Source organism: Rhopilema esculentum, chromosome 8 (assembly GCF_057945365.1).
Source record: "Rhopilema esculentum isolate cy_ngs chromosome 8, ASM5794536v1, whole genome shotgun sequence".
Taxonomy (NCBI): Eukaryota; Metazoa; Cnidaria; class Scyphozoa; order Rhizostomeae; family Rhizostomatidae; genus Rhopilema; species Rhopilema esculentum.
Genome location: NC_142822.1, coordinates 6,694,703 through 6,717,457, shown reverse-complemented (window position 1 = coordinate 6,717,457; position 22,755 = coordinate 6,694,703). Strand labels below are relative to the sequence as shown.

The window sequence follows — 22,755 nt, the reverse complement described above, 5'->3', positions numbered from 1 at the left end:
GCTTCACGCTAAGAACGACCGCACGCCCGTGCGTCTATCTTTGAGACCTGGGTGTTGTGATAAAAATAAACGTTTGAAAGAGTTGCCCAATTTCTCTGTGTCAGTGGGCTAATTGGTTTGCTTTGTTCAAATTCCACTAGTGAACAGGCAGTAATGCAGAAGCGCTGAAAATTTTCCATTCCCGTTTTTACCCAGACTAACTGTTATTTTACATTTTTTTAATCATTTTTGTTCTTTTCACCTTCATTTTTTCACTTGCGTTTAATTGTAGTAGAAACAAGGAAAAGTAACAAAATTGAACTGCGAACCATAGTACAGATAAATCTCAACTTGAATAAACTGCTCGAAAATTATTATTTTAAAGATGGGATGGTCATGATTCTTTCAAATGATTAGGTACTTGCCCTAAAGTTTTCGAAACTAAGTACAATCAAAGAATTAGCGCAATATGCATTTTTATGTGTGATTTTTAAATCCCGAAATACACGCAATGCTGAAAGTAAGCGCCCACCAAAAGTAACGTTTTCAATAAAAAAGCCAAATAGGTAACATAGACTCCGACACAAATAGGAAAGTAAGGGGGGGGGACTTAAAACTTATAACAAATGATTTGTTAAAAATATATTTTGTTTTGCAAAAGTGGGGGGAATGGCCCCATTGCCCCTTGTTGTTGGGGACCCTGGCTAAGAGGGTGAATCGCACGCATGAAATATATCATGCGTGTGACTTACCTGACATATGACAATAATGACGAAGACTGAAACCATGACAAAAACCCATTGATCAACATAAAAAGTTCAAGCCCTTTTTAAAATATCATAGCCGGAAGATCATTCAATTGGAGTTATTTGTCAAATCACATTAATCAAATTCGCCAATTTGTGAGGAATCTAATTCTACACCCTCAAAAAGCGAGAAACGTACTTTTCATCACACAGGCCAATTGGTGCAGGTTTCCGTGCAGTCCTTCTGCCACCATACACATACAGGATTGTCAACGAAAGGGTTTTTTGTTTAGCGTATATTTTGGTACAAACAAGGTCACCAAACTTTGTATATATTATCACCCTGTTCTTAAATAGTAAACATTCTCAATGCCAATGTCGTGAACTTGCAATGTCCAAGGCGATTTTCTTATGAATCCATCTTCATTGTGCTGTCTTCATTTCGATTCTTGGCCAAAATGTCCCCTTTTAACTGGCAGTTCATACTGCTTCGCTTGAAAAATTAGCACAGTCATCACATTATGTACATTTGAAAATTGTTCCGGTATTTTTGCATCGACATTGCATATTTCGACTCAGGTCCATTTTCGTTTTGCTCCTTTTCAAACAACGCTTTCAAATATATCTGTTTTTATGCCGTGACAACTTAAATGCAAGGCAACAATGGATAAATTCAAAACGGCATTTTAGGAAAAGATAGTACTGTGAACGGAATCTGAATCAAACAGCAGTGAATGACCTACACAATATCATAATCACCAGCCAATATCCTTCCACCGAAATCTACCTTCCTTGAAGCTGCTATATTGATCCTCAAACTGATACACTTTTAAAAGTTTTGAGCAGACTTTACGTAGTGGACACTTGTCAACACTGCCCTTGAGGGTAAAGAATTTTAAATTGGCTTCTGGGAGAAAGTAAGCAAAGATTGCCGTAGACCAAAAGTAGCCAGTCTGCAAGATCCAAAGAGTCTGCAATCTTCCATGCATCACCTGACTTTGAGATGCGGGCGTTTTCATTGGGTTCACCCCTGCATGATTGTTTGTCGCCGTGCGTTATGGGGTTGCTGCATGTTTCCTTCACATTTATAACCTAACGCGCATTTTTTGCACATTATCATTCCGATAATGTTTGAGGCATCAATGCAAAGTATGGACCAGTCCTTATAGAATGAAAAAGTTAAATGTTGCACCGCACAATTAAATCAGTAAAGGATGCATCAATGTTTTCATCCTATGCCACAGCATAATAGAAAACAAGGTCTCACCAGAGCAAGTTCACGGTTCATCCGTTCTTAAACTCTGAAAACGGCATGCTTCAAAAGATCGAGAGCGGCTGGTCTATCAGATTCTTTTGGCTCAAGGCAACGCAATGCTACATCCCGCATACCTGGCTCTAATTGATCTGGTATCGGTGGTGGGTTTGTTGCACTAGCAATCTGTGGAGAAAATGATACACAAAACTCAGCTTCATTACGAACAATTCATATAATAATAGACACTTTTATCTCAGTTATCTACAAAAAGCAGCGGACTACCGGACAAAAACAAAAACAAGAACAAGAACAAAGCTAGAAATAAGGTATGCATTCCGTAATCCCCTGTTTTGAAACTATTCTTTACTGAGGCGAATCACTGTATGGTAGTCTCAGCTTCCCTTTAAAATTTATTCTTTAGAGTTGAATCTTATTAAACGACAAAATAGTTCAGTCTCTCGGTAAAAACTAGGTAGTAGCTGTATACCTAACAGAGGTATAGAGCTAGGGGGATGCGCATCCTTGTTAATGAGAAAATCCTTTTCTACTTCTGGTTATCGTTTTTGAAAGAATTGGTTGCGAGGACCCCCTACGTTTAATAGCACTACCCCCTGATACCTAGTGGCCAAAGTTTCACAATTATAACTGATGGAAAAGTTTACAAGGCTTGCATAGCCACAGCTCATTTGATGTTTCAAATCTTACCTTGTACATTAAAGCTAAATGGTTTGACACAGCTTCTGCATTCCAAGGTGGGTGACACGTGGCCATCTCGATAATAACACAACCAAGACTCCATATATCGCATTTTCGACCATATGACTCCCCTCTTATAACCTAGGTGGTAATATAACATTTAACTGCTACTTCTGCAGAAATATAGATTTTTAAAACCTTTGAATCTAATCATTACAACGATTGTATGCAGGAGAGCTTCATTTGATTGTAAAAAATCAGGTTATGCAACATTCTGGTTACACTCCTTGCATCAAAATGCTTTGATCCTGTCTCCACTGCAATCTCTTATAATATGACTACGTTTTTAAGCTAAATTTCCACTTTCAAAGCTTTAATTAAGGTAGCTTTTTAACAAATTATCAAAACATTGTCATCCAAAAATTGCTAGAAAAGATTTTGGCACTTTGTATCAGTAACATATCACAACAAGCCAAAGTAACTGGAAATACATTAGCATCATATATTGAGCACTAAAAGGTTGAATAACTCAAACAAAATATGATAATCTGGTGCGATATGAAGTTTTATGTGTTAATATACTATATCCTCACATATCTAATACTTTACAAGAAAAATAAAAAACGGCATTGCCTGAGAGCTATTCAGCAAGAATGGATGCGTTATATGTAGTACATATAAGAAAAACACCAGTATGAAAACAGAATTCATTGTTACCTCTGGAGCCATGAATGCTATTGTCCCTAAAAGCTGGCCACAAAACTCATGTGAGCCTGTTCCTTGTGCAAGTAGCTTAGAAGACGTTCCAAAATCGCTAAGTTTGACAACTTGACCAGTGCTATCTGCTAAAATATTTGCGCCTAAAAAAGATCCAAACGGTATCCTTAGATTCAAAATATAGATGTTGAATACGACGCGTAAATAAGTTTGCAAGGAAGGGAAAAGGACTGAGTTCATGCACGCATTACATAGCTATATTACAAATTGACTTCTAAACTGCTACAAGTTTCATGACTCATTATTTCTTAGCTACCACGCTCGGCAAAATTGGTGAATATGTGTAAATTTCGTCACAAATAACAAAGCAAAATCAAGAACAAATATAAAACCTTCAGTGATAGCCTAGATATACGAGGAGAGAAATAGTTGCAAGGAAGATCTGCAGACAGAGCTTTGCACTGCGGCTATTTCATATGACAATTGCATCGTCAAATGCTACAATGTGTTGCCTAGGAGACTTTCAACTCCATTCCAAATGTTATCAAATGTTCTCCTGATTTAGTCGTTTGTTTTTTTTCAAAAAATACGCTGCCTATCAATAGCAAAGGATCATGACTAACAAAAATGCAGTTATTTTGCTTGCATATTTTGTCAACGTTTTAGTTACATTGATGCACAACAGAATAACACCATGAAAAAAATTTAAATAACCCATGCTAGTAGAGGGATCGAGCTTTTATTAGAAAAAGATAGCTTTAAAGAATAGTGTGACAAAACCATCAGCTACAGAAATGTTGACAATACTTTTGATGAATTTTTAATTAATTAGTTGGCCTTACCTTTAATATCTCTATGAAGACATCCGTAGTCATGAAGATAAGCCAATGCCATTAATATTTGCCTAGTATATTTTAAGATAACAGTATTTTGGAAAGCGCCAAAACGGGATAACAGCCTTGATAACGATCCACCTGCGATAAAATTGAATGGTTCATTAAAAGCAAATTGATAAAACAGCAATGAACAATAAAATATATGCCATGAATCCATCCAAACGGAAATCATCTTCATATTTCTGTGCAATTTGCATTCAACGTAGTCACGTGTGCAACTTACTTCTTAGGACGCAATAACACTTTAAATGTTTGTCATTTATTAACTCATAACTGAACAGTTAAATCATTCTACAGAAAACATAAACAATGTTGATATTAAAAGGTTGCGAAATAATGCTAACAGTAACAACCTTAAATTAAGTTGTTCCGAATGACACAATGAGATGTCAGATAACACGATCAATTACTAATTTTGAATCACTGTGAAGAGGAACTAGTTCTGATGCATGAATCCTACACTAGCCTGTGTTTTTAACATTATTAACAAAATGAAGATCATCCTACAACTTCAAGATCCTTAGCATGCATAAACGATATGACAAACAAACAATTTTTTAACTTACAGGTCAATGGTCTTTTATAGGTCACCCAAAGTCAATATGCTTGGGCAGAAAGAAACAAAAAAATCATCAAAATAATGGTTATTAAATGTTTACCTGGCATTATTTCCATGAAAATATTGAAATGACCCAAATGTTGAGTTGCACCCAAACAATTTACAATATGTGGATGATGTAAACGATACATTAGATTGATCTCATCAAGAACAGCCTTTTTCACCTTTTCTTGCTCTGTCAAACTGTTTCTATAGAATGATACCTGAATGACAAAATGATGAAAGATGTCAATTACAGTAATGTTACATTACAGAAAGGACGATATACCAACTATGAAGATGAAAATAATGGCACGTTAGATTGAAAGTCTCCAGCACAAGCTGGAAAGTGGGATGGGGGGGGAGCAGGAGCAAATTGAAAACCCATGATAAAGATTTTGCAACAAAACTGTTTTGGTGTTTCAAACCAATCTGGGCCATAGGACCTTCTCTCCCCGGCAGCGGGGAAAGAGGACCGTGAATATGCATATTATCATATCAAATTGATAATGCACATTCTAATTTCTGACGATTTCTTATTGCGTTTTCTTTGCTTTATTATTTGTTTCTTTCCACCGCACAGCTATACATGGCTTTATATATATATATATATATATATATATATATATATATATATTTATATATATATATATATATATTATACAATTTTTTTAGCTTTCAATTGAAATCAAAATGTTTGTATATGATCTGCAAATCATGGCGTTAACGTAGTGTTGAAGCAAGCAGACAGCTGAAGTTATGAATCTCTCTAATACAGGTTCTACGGATTTCCCATTCAAAATTAGCATACCTGTTTTACAGCCATTAGCCTTCCAGTTTTGATATCAGAGACCTCAAAACAGGAAGAGTATGCGCCAGTTCCAAGAAGACCCCCTTTCCTCCATTGACTATTCTCAAGGTAGACATGCTTGCCATCATGCTCGTCTTTTTCACTCTGAAAAAAGCAATTAGGCGATTATAAATAGGCCAATAATGTAAATTTTCTTAGTTACAATTGGAAATTTAATCAACATATCTTTGACCCTAAAATTAGAGGGCAACCGGGACGTTAGCGAGATAATTTTCCAATCACAAGAGACTAAATTCATGCCACTTCATCATGTAGATGTTTAAATCATGCCACTTCATCCAATAATACATGATTTTGCTAACCAAATCAAACCTGAAAACGTAGAAAAAATAATTTGGGACAGGCACGCGTGACTAAATTATCATGTTATCATTTTGACCTATAGATAAAATGCACTTGATATTATAAATATAGGTCTAAATAAGCGCTTCAAACTCTTGTTTCAATTCCTGAAATCATTTTATTAAAAAACCAAGCTGTTCATGACATTTTTTGCTATATAGAACATTTCCACAACTTTCTTTCTCTTTCACTGAGTCTTTCAATTACTTCCTTATATATTTCCTCGCAATTATACTTGCAACCATGTTGGTACTTTCACTGGCTACAAATAAACACAATTTGTTGGAAGAAAAAAACTCTATCAATCTTTTCTTAAACCTTCTCTTACATCTGGGCATCAGAATTATTCAATGCTAAGAAAATGCTAAAATTACTTGATCCCTGGCCAATGAATAAAACATCGGCATAAAACATCATTCAACATTGTTGCATAAACATGTTTATTCATTAGGCCACAATGTTTAACGATGTTTCAAGATGTTTTGCAAAATTTGGTTTCCATTAAACAATTCGTAAAACATCTCTTTTGTTCTCATGTTTGATCGACAATGTTGCGTTCGTTTGGCCATCCCTTAAAACATCTGCTTTACGTACACAAGCGCAGTAGGTTCAAATTTGGCAAATGCAGCGGAGTAACTGTAGGAAGCTGTGCGGCAGCGCTTAATCATAACATATGTTTTAACATTTGTTTGATTCGCTTGGCCAGGTCATAAAACATCGTCCAACAATGCTGGTACAAAAATGTTTTGTACTGTTTGAGGCTGTTTTATTCGTTCGGCCAAACCTTTAATGCATCTTGAAAACGAAAGCAAATGGCTGCGACAGTTTAGCGATTTTGAATAAAATTAGAAAAGAAGTTGGTTATTAAGGTTGAAGAAAGGCAATATGAAATACCAAAAGCAGAAATCTAGCTTTATGTTACCAGAAGGATATATTCTTAATTACTTACTTCCGGTTGCACCCTTATTATGATGTCATCATCCTTCCCTTGGGACAGTTGGTCAGGAACGACCGACTGCATTTTGGTAAGTGACATGTTAATAGCCATAGCAAGTGCTTCAGCTTCTTCTTGTGCCACTAGCTCCTCGCACTTTGGAACATACATTTCTCGTAACTGACTCAGTCTAGACCTTGGTGAATCTGTATTATTAAGAGGCGAAGCAGTGGCACTTTCAGACTTTGGAGGGGTTGGTGGTGGGGTTAAAAATCCTGTGCCAGAGCGCCTGTCACATTTTAATGGGCTTCCTGATCGAACAGGAGTTGATGTTCCAGCTGCTCCGAGATCAATCGCTTCGTTTATGATCATATCATCTGGTGCGTAATCTTCAGCAGGAGGACTCATGCTGGTCGGAGTTCTTAATCTATCGCTAGATAATTGTCTTTGAAGAATATGTTGTATATTTGGTTTTAAACTCTTCAATAAGACTTTCAAGCTATTAAACGTCTCTCTATCCTTTGCAACAATTTGAGTCGTTCGTATAAGCAGACTAAGCGCCATCTTCCAAACATTTTTGTGTTTACAATTTGAGGAGGTGGCGCAAAATCGGAGAATCGCTCTAAGTTTCGAAAGAGATTCCTCATCAAAAAGCTTTTCTCCAGAAACATGATCTATATTTTGCTCCAAGGTTTCAAGAAAGTTGCTCATGTCAAAATCTGAATCTAATGACACTGGCTGAATAGATAGTTCGTCAAGATCCTCTTCTGGTATGCCTATAACAAATTCTAGATTTTCATCAAAAACTCTTTTCAAGAACACAAGAAACCCGAGACGCCATTGCCACGAAGAGTCCCCACGATTTTCGTATTTCTCTAGCAGCTCGACTATGAAATCGAAACCCGAGGACTGCACCTTGCATGCTGCTTGGTTATCTCTTGGCTGACTGTCCCATTTGACAAACTCTTGAAGAATCTTCAATGATACTACCGTCACTCGCCTCGAAAAAAGAATTGCTTTGTCAATGATGCTGCGTTAGGCCTTCAGAACATTGATATAAAGTAAATGTTTGGTAACAATCGAAATCTGCGTTCTACACTGTTCATGGCTGTTCTAATGTATTGACAAAAAAGAAGTAACGATATTTCGATCGATATGTTTACACATAAAAAGCAAGGCGTAATTAAACGACGATTCGGTGATATGACTGCCTTTGGATTTAGAGAATCTGACTTAGATCGTAGTTTTTAATGATGCTCAAAAATATACTGACCAGTTTTAAGCTTTCCCAAAAACATATTACTGTCGCAAACAAGCTTTAGTATTGGCTTAAATGCAAGACGTTGAATGGCGCACGAATATTTATTCTCCTTCAAGAATTTCATCAATTCTGAAATGTTATGAGAAATTGCAATTGGCATTCAAGTTTTATGAAAGTCCGCGTTGAAGTTAAAGGCCGTGCTTTTCCTTCATCCAAGGCAGTACCAAAAGGTTAAAAGACTTAATGCAGTAAGATTTTGCCTCACTTAGCAATACGGTTTTAAGAAGATTGATTTTATTTGCACTAATGGTGTGATGGCACTAAAATTGGCTAGAAACTTTAACACAGAATCACCTTTTATGACTGCAAAGGGAAAGAAAATTTTGTTCGAAAAGAGGGGCATTTTGTTTACTGTAGAGCTTCCATAGAAGTCGGAATGAAAATTCGTAGCAACAGGAGATGGCCTAAAGGAGATTATCAACAACTCATTCGCCACATGTTGATGTTCCTATACAATGAAAATAGCAGACAATTTTTAAAATATGATAACACCACATAATTGTGTGGAACTTTTTACAATGGGTGCACATTAATTTCTCACCTATTACTGTCAGCACATTTCAAAATAATCTTCTCGATGACTGGTTGAACCATCTCGTAAAACGTCGCCACATCGTCATGACGGCGCACATTGACACAGCTTAGCATTGCTCGAAACGTACGCTGAAAATGGAGAACAATGGAATAAAATCATTGACTTGCAAATGACAGGGAATAGAAAACGAAAATGAGCAAGGAATTTTAAAATCATCATGGGAGAACAGTTTTAAAGAGCATAAAGACTCGATGAATCAGAAAATTTGCAGTTAGCCAGCTGCTCGATGAGGTAAACAACTTTATAAAGAACACTACGATAAAAGCAACCAAGACCTTCTCAACTCTTCAATGTGGATTGATTCACATCTTTCGAGTACTTTCATAGGCATATATAAATGAGTGAATATTTGTTATGAAAAGTCAGGCAAAACTCAAATTCAATCCCTTATTGTTCAATCTTTTCAAAATTTATCTATAATCCTTTATTTTGTTTAGTCGTTTGATAGCAATATAGGTTATGTTGTATTGTAAGATACTAATGAAGTATGTCATGTTCTATTGATAAAGATATATAACAGAACTTAAAAACCATATTTGCCACCTAGTTTATAGGGGGGCATTAGCGAAGTAATTTGCAATTGCTATGATTTGGTCTCCATGTGAGATAAACGATACCTGAGCCAATCTAATCATGGTTGAGGTAGGTAACCTTATTTTGATTATGGTGAAGGAATAAGGTGTTAAATGTTTGCTTTGATTTAGGATCCGTATCTAGAGTTTTGCACCAGGAAGCATCTAATATGAAATCATCAGCTTACCAGAGCTCCAACATAAACATTGTAGACAGGATCACTTGACATGTGCTTCAGAACGGAGCAGCAAACATCTAGAACACTCCATCTTGTTTCTTGGTAAGATGTCGTCGTTCGTCTCTCATTTAAAACTTTTGTCACTTTGCGACTCATGTACTTTAATCCTGTCTCTCTGTTTTTCCAATCTCTCGAGAGCAAACAAGCAACCATGTCATTCCCGAATATCTAAAATGCAGTGTTGATGAAATGAAGGCGTGTGAACGCTAATGTTTAATTCATTGAAGAAAGCTGTTGTACCATTTGGCGTCCTCGCTTTTAGGTTGGTGAGTGCTAAATTCATTTACAAGTACAAAAGCTTTTGAGAAAAACTGATCAATTTGAAAAGTTCTATGTCAAACCTTACTGAGAAATCCAAACTCTATTTAGGATGAGGAGGAAGTTCCATAAAGCTTCAAAAGTCTTAAGAACATTAAGCCCTAAATATCAAGAAAATATTGTTACGTAAATTGACAAGAGATGGATTTATGGCAAAATAAAAAAACGAGGGAAGCAGTCCTTACTGCTTTTGAAAGGTCAATGTAGGAAAACTATCTGACATATACATTATTTTTATCGGTATCTTCTATACAAACATTTCTGATTTATTTAGTCTATATGCAATGCATAAATGAGACAAGTATGGTAAATAGAAAGGTTTTTCACCTGCACCCATGACTGTGTCAACTCTCTCGAATCATCAGGAATAACTTCTCCTTTAGGTAGGCCGACATCTTCTTGAACAATGTTCAAAGTTGGTGACACTGATTCTCGTTGTTGACTTCCACCTAGCACTGTTGCCATCCTTGGAGAATTCAAGCTATAAAAACAATGTTCATACTTGTTGAAATCCACAAGGAACAATCTAATAGTAAAAATGAAAACTCTGAACCTTGAGGGAGCCTATAGAAATCAAGTGCTCTAAATAGCCGTGATAAACTTATGCTGAATGCAAGCATATAGAATCTCTGCAACAATGAATATATATAACTGCAATATCATGAAATATTGCCATGTTGCAATATTATATAATATTACGATGGCAGTCGTTTAGAAGTGGTCTGATAATGCAAGAAACGTAGAAAAAGAATGTTTTTTGTTATCTCCATTGTTTCTTTGGTACCCCTGCAGGAGTAGCTTGGGCCCTGGGAGGGTAGCATGCATGCAGACTCAAAGTCTTTGGGAGGAGAATATATCACATTTGAAAAGGGGGGATTAAGGTTATACCCTTGTGAGGTATATTCATCTCGCTATAGTAAGGAGCATGATGAAACTGATAAAGAACTACCCAATAAACATTCTTAGAACTTTAAATTTTCACAACGAACAAGCAATGTCATAACCAATCAACATAATTTGATGTAAACACTCAAAAAATATGTATCTAGCGTGACAAATTATGGAAAATGATTTTTCTTAAGTATAAAAATAACAACAGAACCTTTATAAATCAGAAACAACATATTCATACAAGGCAAGGACAGCTTAGTGAATGACTCGTGAGGAACTTTTCTGCTTCTTTTCTCAGATTTAGGGATACCGAAACTGTCTATTGGAATTTGGCAGTAGTTTATTAATTGATTCAGTGTAAACGCGGGACAAAATTGAGGAGCAAGTATTTTGGTACAGATAGAAAAGATTCTTCTTTAAAAGTTCGTAAAACTTACCTCGTTTTTACAGGCATTGCTGCTCGCTTCCTTGCTGATTTCCATTCTGTTCGACAGAGAGGGCAAAGCATTGGTTCATGACGTCTCTTGCATTCTTGTGCCCCTAAAACAGACATTTACATTACCAGAAAGCGCTTCAACGATAACAAGCATATTGTTAATAATTCATTTCAGCACTCAAAAAGGTAGAGGAATCGAAAGGCTGTTTATACTAGCTAAAATCCCCCCCTAGTTGTATAGTAGAGTAGCAAAGTGTGAGCAAAGTCTGGATCGTAAACAAAATGAGCTCAACTGCAACTGTCTATGGTATAATTCTGTTTTGCAAGCTTTTAAACACAAACAAGGAGGAGTTATAGTACATTGCAAATAACAACTTACAGATAGACATGCAGTGATGGTGCAGCTTGTTTAAACAGCCTTCTGTACATATAGTCATACTTTCGCCTTCGACCATCTCGAGCAAACAAATCGGACACGTTTCGTCATCATCTTTTTCTTTTGGCAGCGAATTCGAACCACTGGTGGAGCTTTGTGATGTCGATGCTACTTCGGTTTGTTGTGACGACTTCTTGCTTCCATCAGTTATAGGCTGCCTCTTTCCTTTTGCAAGATTGGCAAGCCGTTTGTGGTACGTTCGGAAGAGACTTTCCACCTTAAGAGAGAACATCACTGAATTTATTTAGTTCCAGGAGAAGAAAGAGAATAGAGTCTTCAAGAAGGTTACAATAGTGTTGTGCTGCAAGCGTGATAGTGATTTTAAGTTGTTTTACACGTGAAGTTGTGTCAGTATAAATAGTCTGTACTGAAATTTTAAGTTCACACGTCGATAGCTATTTTGCGGATAAGAATTCCCTCCCACCCCTCCCCTAAGGATATCAGAGCATCTGTACTGTAGTGGTGATTTTTCATTTTACTTTATGCCAAACTTATGTCTAGGTTTTCATTTTCTAGCTAGAGTTATTAGGTTCAGCAATCTTGTGTTAAGTTGATGATATTTTTCTTTTCGTACTCTTTGTAAATTGATTTATGTTTGACATGCTGATGTTTATTAGCAAAATGCTAAACTGAGTGGTACTACTGTTCGAAAGACTCTTATACGTAATTTTAATTAGCTACTAAATAAATGTTGTTATTTTCGGTTGAATGAAATGAATTAGAAAATAACTGAGAGATAACAATAAACCTTCGCAGAGGTAGGGAGGCCTGTTTTTCATTGGTAAGTGTGAGTAGCTAAAGGTTAATACTTAATAGGCAAAAAGGTCCCATTCTTGGACGAAAGTATCTACTGAACACCATCTGCAAAATACTATTGAAATTCAGGTTTGTCACATTCCAGCTTGAGATAGCAAAGTCAACTAAACTACAAAGCACTTAATTTTCTCGAAAGAGGGTATGTTGCCCATCTCCGTTCCCTTTTCTGGTATTATGACGACAATGAAAGGCTGATGTATGAACGAATTGGTTATAGCTAGACAGAGACATAAAAGATTTCTGCAAAGGAGAACAAAAGCAACATTACCATACTTTCAAGCTACTTAAATGATGAAATAAAACGCAGCTCGTACCTCGTAATTTTTCAGCTCTTTTGCCCACAGCAAAGGATCGGTTTCTTTCAGTTGAAACACACGAAGCATGACAAATAACACGTGAATGCAATGGGGGCCTTTACCACAGCTGCAGGACTAGTAAAAAGAACAGAATTAGAACTATCAAACATAACACCAAAACTTTGTTATGTAGACAACTGTTGGCTGATTGTTAAAGGAACTTTGTCCCGTCAATCAATCTTTCAGGCTCAGCGTCGCGTTTATAACTGAAAAAAGCGGCAATACAGGATTTACGTTGAGAATAAGTCTTCTGTTGCCGATTGGGAAACGTAACAATGGGCTATTATTTATTCCAACCAATGGCGAAATTACCATCTAAATTTCTGCTACCCGATATTTACAATTTCCGAAATCTAGCTTAATTATTTTTCGTTCATTTTTTACCTTCTTCTTTGCGTCTTTTTCTGTTTGCTTTTCCTTCAGTTGGGAATAGATTCCTGCGAAACCACTTAAGAGATTTCCGGGCATGCTTAACCTACTTTGCTTTTTAGCACTTACAAAGAAAATTTTCGTTTCAAAAATTACGATTAAGATTTCAAAATTCTGGACCGGGTACAACTATTGTGGACAAAATATTCAGCAGAACACAGTTAAAAGCTCTTCTCGAAATATTTTTGGCGATTTTGTACAGTAACCCTATACGACAGTTTATCCGGCAATCCTAATCTGTTTCAGACTCTATACCCCAAAATTTGGTAAAGAAAAAGCGAAAGAAAGACGGTATTTAAAAAACAAAAACTATAGGTGGTAAAACAAGTGCTCCTCCATAACAAAAATTTGCAGAATGTTTTGTTCTTAAAGCTATTTTAGATGTCAACGGCTAAAATTTTGTTCCCGGTGCTCCAGAACTTGGCATATGAATCACTCAATAATTTATCATCGACAAGCATGTATTTCTTCCTTTTTGGTTTTCTTTTTCAAAAAATAATAAAACAGTACTTCTGCGTAACCTTATAAAACCACTAACTGTATCCTGATATAAACAAACTCTTTCGCTTATTAGCAGATACTTGTTGGAGAACGTCGCTCAATGAATCAAAATTCATATGCCTTGGACAGATTCGGTTTAGGAAAAAACCACAGCTTGAACTTAATCATTTTTGTTATGAAGGGCGACACCAAACAATGTGCATGACTGGTAGGAGATACCGCCCAGTCTGAAATACGATGATTACATTATAAACATCTGCTGACACATTGTAAAGGGCTAATTACAAAAGAGCTTTTACGTTAAACTATAGACATGAATTTGAGCTGACAATTTTCTGCTTGTCGCGCTTTTAACCTCTGTAAATTACTTAATTATCTTTGTAAGCTCTTGAATTGATCGAATCGACAGGCAACATTGCCTTTTACAGATGGGTCATAGAAACATTGGTATGGAGTCAACATTTTCATAAAAATCGATGCAGATTCGCTTCTTTTAAGTCGACACTTTCTTTTTGTCTGACGCAGACTACATGTGTTTGATGACGTTGCAAAATGAATAGATGTAAATAACAACTGGCAGAATGATTGTCAAGAATTTTGATTGCCTGTAATGTAACTGATTGCTGCCTGAAGCTGTTAATGTATAAGAACGTGTTTAACGCTATGCTCGAAATAAATTAAGGTAGGTCAATAAAATAGGGTAGGAATGACATAACTTAAAACCAGGTGAATCAACTGCTTGATAATCTTTATTTGTTATTTGTATCTGCTACTATCAAACTTCTGAAAGTAGCTTTAAGACTTTGAGAAGCTATGCTTATTGAGCAGTGCCCAGCTCCTTCCTCTCGATATGACGAGAATTCGTGATTCCTACGCCTGGAAGAACAGAGAACTAGCGACTCCCCTCACCCTAAATGAAAGAAAATGTTTCTCCTTTTATACACATCCCCATTTAAGCCAACGCTTAATTATTCGAACTTTTAACAATTCTAGCAAATATTCCACTAACTATTCCAATCATTCATTGAATGCCAATATCACATTCTACATGGCCTTTTCCTCCAAAGCTTGTCAAATTGCTTTATATCATAACCAAAAGATGCAGCTTTTTCTTTTTAATATTGCTGCTCTGTTTCTGTTCTGTTCTTACTGGGTTTACTTTTAGCAAAAAATGTAATATTCAATTGTTTTCAACGTATGGCGGAGTATTTTCCTGACAGCTTTTATCTATGAAAGGTATACAGGAACAAAGCAATACGACGACGAGAATCCAATGTCACGAAATAAATTTCAAAATAAATTAAATTTCAAGCTTTTATCTATACTGTGTTTTATCAAGTACTTCATAATGTTGTATCAAAAGCTCAATGTTGCAGCAAAAATAAAATAAAGCTAAAAATATGAGCCTTCTTAAAACATTGTCAATAAGAATTAAAAGCAAAACAGCTCTTGCAAATGAAGGTACATGAGATCACCAATAAACCCTATACTTATGGATTAAGAAAAACCTGTAATATCAGCAGTTACATAACGGTGCAATCTTCTCCCTGCAAGGTTCATAGGACTAAACATAAAAAATTAATTAAACGTCCGCTTAAGGAATATTGAACAAGAATTGTAGGGATTATTTGGTCGTGAATGTTTGAATATGAGCAAAAAGTAAATCTCTTTTTGGAATTTGGGTAACACAGGCTAAGCTGAAATGGTTTTGCTTGGAGGCCTCCGTAAAACAGGCGGTGTAAATAGGCAAAGCTTTGAGGATATTTCACAAGTTTAAGACAGATTTACACGATAATTAAGTACCTGTTTCCCAATCGTAACACGATACTTGTGCTCAGGTGAATCACCACCAATAAGGAATGTCAGCGGACCGCCTTGGTGTAGAAGATATAGCCTGGCTCTCATTGCTTTCTGGACGATTTTCTTCATTTTTGCAGATAGATCATTGTCCAGCACGTTCTCAGAATTCGATCGTCCAGAAACCATTGACTTTGGGGATGGACTACGACGTCTGTGATTAAAAACCGGCTTGTCAACCTATCGAAAGATATTGTAGGTTAGAACTGTCATTATAATCTTCGTTAAACACGCACCGTATGCAAACACAATATTGCTACCTTTACAGTTTCGATAATCCTAGTTTCTCTCATTAAATATACATGAACTGAATTTTTTAATTTTTTGAACAATGTTTGATCAACATTATTTTGAAGTTAGGCCACTTCATAATATTGTTTTGTGCCTGTAAACAAATGTATTTCGTAGCAAGACGTACGGGCTATACAAAACTGAAAATAAAAGAGCTAAAAACAAAGTTGGCTTCTAAAAGCGACGAAGCAAAAGCCAATGAAGAGGTCTGTTAACGAGATTCTCTTTACTCTGAAGATCAACAAATATTGTGTTCAAAAGGTCAACTAGATCATCGACCATCGTTAATCGTCTAACTCAAATTGAAAACGATTAGCAACGAAAAAATTTTGACAAAATGGCTTTCGGCAGTAGAGATTTTGATAAAATTATTACAAAAATCCCCAATTTAATCATTGCAAAAACACTTTTCTCGAAATTATAGCGTCTGGGTAATCCATTCGAAGTCTTAGAATTAATCTCAGTGTCTTTAATTGGAAAACCAGAACACCTTGTAACCGCAAAAAGCTTTCTTCGGCTACTTAATTGAAACCAAACGAAGAGTAAGAATATTCCCCATCGTTTAGGCCGGTTGGGAAATATAAAACACAATCTATTGACGAAGGTACAACAATGGCAACTAGGACTTACTTCTTTAGGACAAGAGTCGAGTTTTGTTTATGCTAACATAACTATGCTCTAACAGAAAAGAAAATTTTCTATGGAATAAAACCTTAATGAAGAGTTGGATTGATAAAGACAGCTATGTCCAGAAAAGGGGGTTTCACTAAAAAGTCGACACTGGGATTGCATGAATGGCAATGTAGTATGAATATCTAAAAGAAATGGAATTGCCATCTCCTGAGAATTCCTTACAGCAAAAAGATAGGCATGGAGCATACAAAACTTTCGGAAAGCCTGGGCTATTCAGACGCAAAACAAAACAATAACAAGGCATGTCAGTAAGGAAAGTTAACACAAATTTCTAATAAATAACATGAATGGTCTTGACTGCACATATGTTATTATCTCTATAGCACTAAGATGAAAAGTATTCTAGGCCAGTGTTGGAAAATGACATTGGCTACGATAGACTCTCTAGTTAAAAATGATCCTGTAGGCTAGGAGTTCTCCTATTCGACAATTCGGCCAACAATCCACAAAATGCTTAAAACTCATTCAGTGGAAAAAGTGAATCCATTAAGAGCGTTAAATTTTATTTAGTGCGCATTGGAGAATAGAAATGGACGACACAATTTTAATTACCCAGTCTGTATTGAGGTGGTTCGCCATACTGTGGCCAAAAAATTCGTCTTTGATGCAATATCACGTGCAGTCTTGTGTTCAGAGAAGATTTCAAAATCAAATAATGCTTGTTTTTAAAACATCTTCTCACTGGTTTCTTCTTTTACGTCCATTACAGGTGGCAAATAAAACATGCCTGGAAGTGCACTGAATGACTAACAGTCGACATTACGTTTGTTTACAAACAGAAAAACGCGAATCAAAGACACGAGATGCCCAATTCGATGACGTTCCAAACCACGATGATGAAGTGATAGGCAGTATGTAACGCAGTACACGACGTATTTCTCAAATGATAAACAGAAGATAGCCTTGTAGCTAACGAAGTCATCTGCGATTACATTATGCAGTAATGGGTGCGGAGAGATAATTGAACTAATTCGCAGATCAGTTGCGAGATACTGCAAACAGGACATATAAAGAGGTTTACACCGGTTGAGCCAATGTTAAGACTTGTCAGTAGTTATATGTATGCGTTTTAAGAATAATGTCCACAAAGCGATTTACAAGAAAATACGATCTAGGCTGCGATTATGTATACTTACAAAGAGCCGTTTTAAGGCCTATATCACCAAAATAACAAGCAAATATAGATGCTAGGGTTGATTCATTCCAACTCTATTTGCTTAACGCAGTTTCAAAGTATTTCTATTTCCAATGTATATTTGAAAAAATCTGATGTGCTGGTCTCTCTTTATTAGCAAACTCTATTTGAAACTCTCTGATGATACAAAATGTGTTTTTCTGCAAAAAGTGCCACATTTGTACCGCAACAAGAGTAAATTTAAACAATAGGCTCACTTAATATGTCTCAAATCACTACCAACCTAGCCGCTGCCCTTTAAAAATCAAAATTTCCTTTGAAATAGAAATAGAAAAAGTACGGAGGAAATTTGAAAAATTTCTTTCTTTTTGGAAGTTCATGATCCGTCATGATATTCCATTATACATAACATGCATTCAATAGTAGGCAAACCATGATCTGAAGAAAGCTTTTCACAGTTGTGAACTGTGTACAGGTGGTAATATAAAAATTCTCTAGAAATCATTGACAAACTTTTTTGGGTAAACCAATTGATGGGATAACTTTTTAACTGGGGGATTGAAAACTTTTTGGTCAATGATTCACTTGTTTTTCACATTTCAGTGGAAAGGAGATTGTTTGATCATACTAGAGTTTCCATGAAAATGCTGGGATTCTATGGTCTGGACATCTTGAAATAAATGCTTTCAAAAGTCTGAATTTTGTAGGTATGCATGGCAATAGTATAGAACAGCAAAAATCTAAAGAAAAATACATTCTTAAGATACCTAAACAATGTTGAGGAATAGCTGTTCAGTCAGCACAAGGAGCAACAAGCTAACACTGAATTCAATAACTTTATTGAGTCAGAGGAAAACTCGAGATTTGATATTTAAGGAAAAGACAAAACTATCATACATTATTCATCAAACCCAGGCAATTTTCCATTCATTGCAGCAGGATTTTGAAAAAGAGGGATACAAAAGTATTGCTTCTGTGGAATAACTACAGGTCCATATGGCATTTTTCTGTCATAAAAACTGCAATCAAATTTCTTGATCATGGAAAAAGTTTATTTTTTTGAATGCCTGACACCTGAACTTAACCTAATTCAGAAAATAGTTACAACCTTAATTGAAAAAGCTACACATTTTGAGCTAACTAAAAAAAATAACTGTGAATGCACAAAGGACTTATGGAGAACCCTTGAGGCCAAAATCAGAAATAAATTCATTAAAATAACCAATAGTATTTTGAATTATCAGAAAATTAAATTACTGGATATCACCTAATTCTACAAAAATATCTTCCTCTTTCATATTGAAAATTTTATAACACCAATGCAGCTTACCAGTGGAGATGGTGATCTTTGGTTTTGGCTGCTATTTGACATGGTTGCTTTGATCTGCTTGTTTGGTTCCAGCTAGGAAGGACCATAATCAAATGTTTAGTTCAAAAGCATAATGTCTCTTCAGAAATCAGAATGTCTAGAGAAAAGCATAATATCTAGAGAGTCAATTCAGACATCAACAATTTGGAACATACATAGCATGATTAGATGCATAAAACCTTATATGCATTAGAACACCAAGATTTGCATCAGTTTTTTAGATTAATTCTGACCCTTGATTTCTGCAGTTGTGTCAAAGCTTAATGGGTGACACTTGTCCTAGGTAGGCAAAAATATTTCAGTTCTGACAAAGAAGATTTTATGATTTTCAAGAAATACAATGCGATGAAGGAAATGCCATTTTAAGCAGCTATAAAATTCATTAAAAGCTGAGGTAAAGTTTCAAGCCTAAAATTTTGTTAACCAAGTCTTTTCATTATAGATCTGCCAGGCAATAGATATATATCAGTTTTCTAATAAATTCAGATTGCATTGATATTCTGAATGGTATGGATATATTCAATCTACTCTTCTTATCACAGGCTGTAACTTAACATCTAGAGTTTTCTGTTAATCAGACTACCTATAAACCTAGTTCATTTATTAATCAATCTGACAACATAATGCAAAACTATCAAGAAATTCAAGAATACAACACATTCTATCTGATAATCATCTTGACATCTTTGTATTTTCAATATCTTGAAAATATATCCTCTTGCCCCTGTCATTTATTCAGCACATAATTTTTTCCTTTGTAAATCAAAATACTTAGTGAATAGCCATGAAGTGGCTATCATAGTAAAAAAAATAGCATTTGATTGAAACAATTGGTCCTCTAGAAGCCATGTGAAAAGAGAAAACAGTCAAAGAACGTCAGAAAATATGATGCCGTTTCAATAAAAAGGAACTCTTATTTTCTGAACAAATTACGCACTTACCTCTCAAAAACAAACTCTGAATGAATCGATATTCGTTGTAAAAGTATGCGTGACACGTAATTTTTGGAGCGAAAGATTTACTCAGGGCAACATTCGTGCATCGAACCAGATGAATCGAGAGCTGAGTTTCAATTTGCAGATTGGAATTTTACCGTTAATTATTAATGACATGCATCCCTCCTAGTTGTTTTCTTTGTTACAAGTGTTGGCCAATGAGCAGTTTATATTCTAATCCGTTAACATTACGCAAAATAAACTAACAAAACGTCCGACCTAACAGCATGGTTTCAAAATAAAGTATTGTCAATGCGTAAGAAATTTAAACAACATTCGACCACTCTACCAGCGGCGTTCAAACCACGAAGCCAGAACCAATTGGAAATATAAAATTCCCAGAAGCATTTTAAAAACAAATGAATTATAAAACAAACTTACCATTCGTAAAGACAACGCTTTTCTAAAATAATTTTGATGAGAACTTACTAGAAGATTTATACTTAAATCAATGTCGCTAGTCCATCAGTCCATGGAAGCCACAGCCCAAAAAGTAATGGACAGTCGATTCAAAGATTCAAAACAAACGGGCTATTATGACGCAGTCTCGTTTGAAATTTTTATTAAACGAGGCAAACGCCAAAAGCGCAAAGGTTTCGCAAAGGTTGAATTTAACGAATAATCAGACTTGTGAGTTGTGCCAAAATCCTTTATAACAAAGTGCAACAATCCCTAGCCTTAACGAAATTATTGAAGCTTATTTCAGTGGTTTGAGGTCTGCAGCAATTGATAGATGATGCATTTTCAATTTTTCTCTTTTTCCCACAGTTTCACGGCAGAATAACTTATCAGAGTGATTATACCCTTGAAAATTTAACAAATATAAAACTACAACATCAGAGAAGCTTGCAAGTATTTAGTTATGTTGAAGAGCAAAATAAACAAAACTTTTCCAAGGTTATACTGTAAATAAATTATACATGAAAAGCAAATTTGGATTCTGCTAGTGTGCCCAGGAGCAGTGCCATTAAGGGGCTAGGGGCCCATGATGACCCCAGCACCTTTTCATGATATACATTCCAAATTATTGATAGCAAAAACTTGCCCTACACTATAGTCCCGCAAACCCAAAGTTCAAGGTAGGATCGCTGTATGCTGATGGGCAATGCAAATTTACCAAGATTCCCAACAGCATGGTTCAGGCTACCAGAGAGTCCTTTTGATTTGAAATAGCTGTTTAACAAAGATTAAACATTGACATCCTCTAATTATATATTTTACTTGGTTTAGCGAATTTTCTAGGACCAGAAATCAGTGATCTTTACTTTGTCAATAGATTCAAATAGAGCTTATATGATGCTGTAACTTTTGGCAAAATAAATTGGTAATAAACAAACCTTTTGCAGTGCAAAATTTCAAAGATTATGTATGCATAAGAAAGTGGAAACATAAATGCCTTCACCCTTTTCAATGCTGTAAAAAGTTATAATAACTGCATCACATTAAAACAGGTCTTATATTTCAAACCATAAAGAGAGGGTTTACATATGCATATCAGAGAAATATTCTGAGGCACCATCTGTTACTTATTTGGAACCAAATGTGACAACCTACTGACTGACAACATTCAGGTTCAAATTTTGGAAGCCATCCCGTCAAAAAGCCGTAAATTTGAGAAGGCACCCCCTTCTGAAAAGCTGTATTTCTATTCATAACTAGAATCTTGAATCTAAATTTAAAAATATTTCTCAAAAACATCTAGCAATCTAAATGGCTACATAACTGTTAATAGATTCATGTCAAAATTAACAGGAGACAGTTATAGGTGGGGAAACCTTGGCAACAATTTTAACTTGAATTTCACAGAAAAGAAATTATCTCACCATAGTCTCCTGGACTAAAACATTTTACAGGCCAAAAACCACTTTGATAAAGAAAAGAAGGCGTGTATTGTTTATAAGGCAGAATTCTTGGAATATGAGGCGTTATCCATAGGTCTGATAGGCCTAGAAACTAATGCTGCTACTTCACTTCAAAGTTTAATGTAAAGAATTGGGATTTTATTATCATAAAGAACTTTCTTATGCAAAATCAGCAAAACTTCCCAATCCAAACATAGCAAGCAGTATGTACTTGTACTGTCAAATGTGGCCTAAAACAGGTCTTTGCCTTGTGCGTGATGCGAAAACTCGCGCGTCTACAGAACTACTGTTGAGATTACGAAAATAAGACATTTACCGATGGTTGTGATGTCCATTTAATCTTAGAAGCAAGCAAAGGCTGATCCTTCGTGTATTCCAGCGACATCTTTGTTGTTTATGACAAAGTTGTAGTAGAAGGCTCTCCAGTGATTCATCAGCATAAGCACAACACTGTTCGAAATAACCGCGTGTAAACGAAGAATGACGTAATGGATTTAAAATAAATAACAAGCTTTGATTGGACTAAAAGACAATAAAAAATCACTTACAAATTATTTATTGGTTGATGAAAATAAACATGATTTGAATGTGTATTTTGCGGCTTCTATA

General features: G+C 35.6%; 1 protein-coding gene and 1 long non-coding RNA gene across 7 annotated transcripts in view; one reads left to right on the top strand and one right to left on the bottom strand.

The window, feature by feature from the left end:
* Window positions 1–22,755, bottom strand: part of LOC135694734 (mitogen-activated protein kinase kinase kinase 1) — a 27,122-nt gene extending 4,367 nt beyond the window's left edge. The window contains exons 1-16 of one of the 6 annotated variants that reach the window (XM_065213584.2): window positions 22,463–22,755; window positions 19,251–19,322; window positions 15,748–15,981; window positions 12,973–13,089; window positions 11,786–12,059; window positions 11,408–11,510; window positions 10,407–10,560; window positions 9,711–9,929; window positions 8,897–9,018; window positions 7,050–8,034; window positions 5,699–5,842; window positions 4,949–5,111; window positions 4,236–4,367; window positions 3,394–3,536; window positions 2,686–2,817; window positions 1,993–2,163 (exon numbers count right to left, since the gene is read on the bottom strand). In XM_065213584.2, the coding sequence (XP_065069656.2) occupies window positions 2,020–2,163; window positions 2,686–2,817; window positions 3,394–3,536; window positions 4,236–4,367; window positions 4,949–5,111; window positions 5,699–5,842; window positions 7,050–8,034; window positions 8,897–9,018; window positions 9,711–9,929; window positions 10,407–10,560; window positions 11,408–11,510; window positions 11,786–12,059; window positions 12,973–13,089; window positions 15,748–15,981; window positions 19,251–19,322; window positions 22,463–22,531 (3,207 nt within the window). In that variant the 5' untranslated portion in view covers window positions 22,532–22,755 and the 3' untranslated portion in view covers window positions 1,993–2,019. The other 5 variants (XM_065213583.2, XM_065213587.2, XM_065213588.2 and 2 more) reach the window with 5 other exon arrangements.
* LOC135694744 (uncharacterized) lies at window positions 15,863–18,111 on the top strand. The gene is made up of 2 exons (XR_010517201.2): window positions 15,863–16,000; window positions 17,495–18,111. It is a non-coding gene; the product is annotated as an uncharacterized LOC135694744 (long non-coding RNA).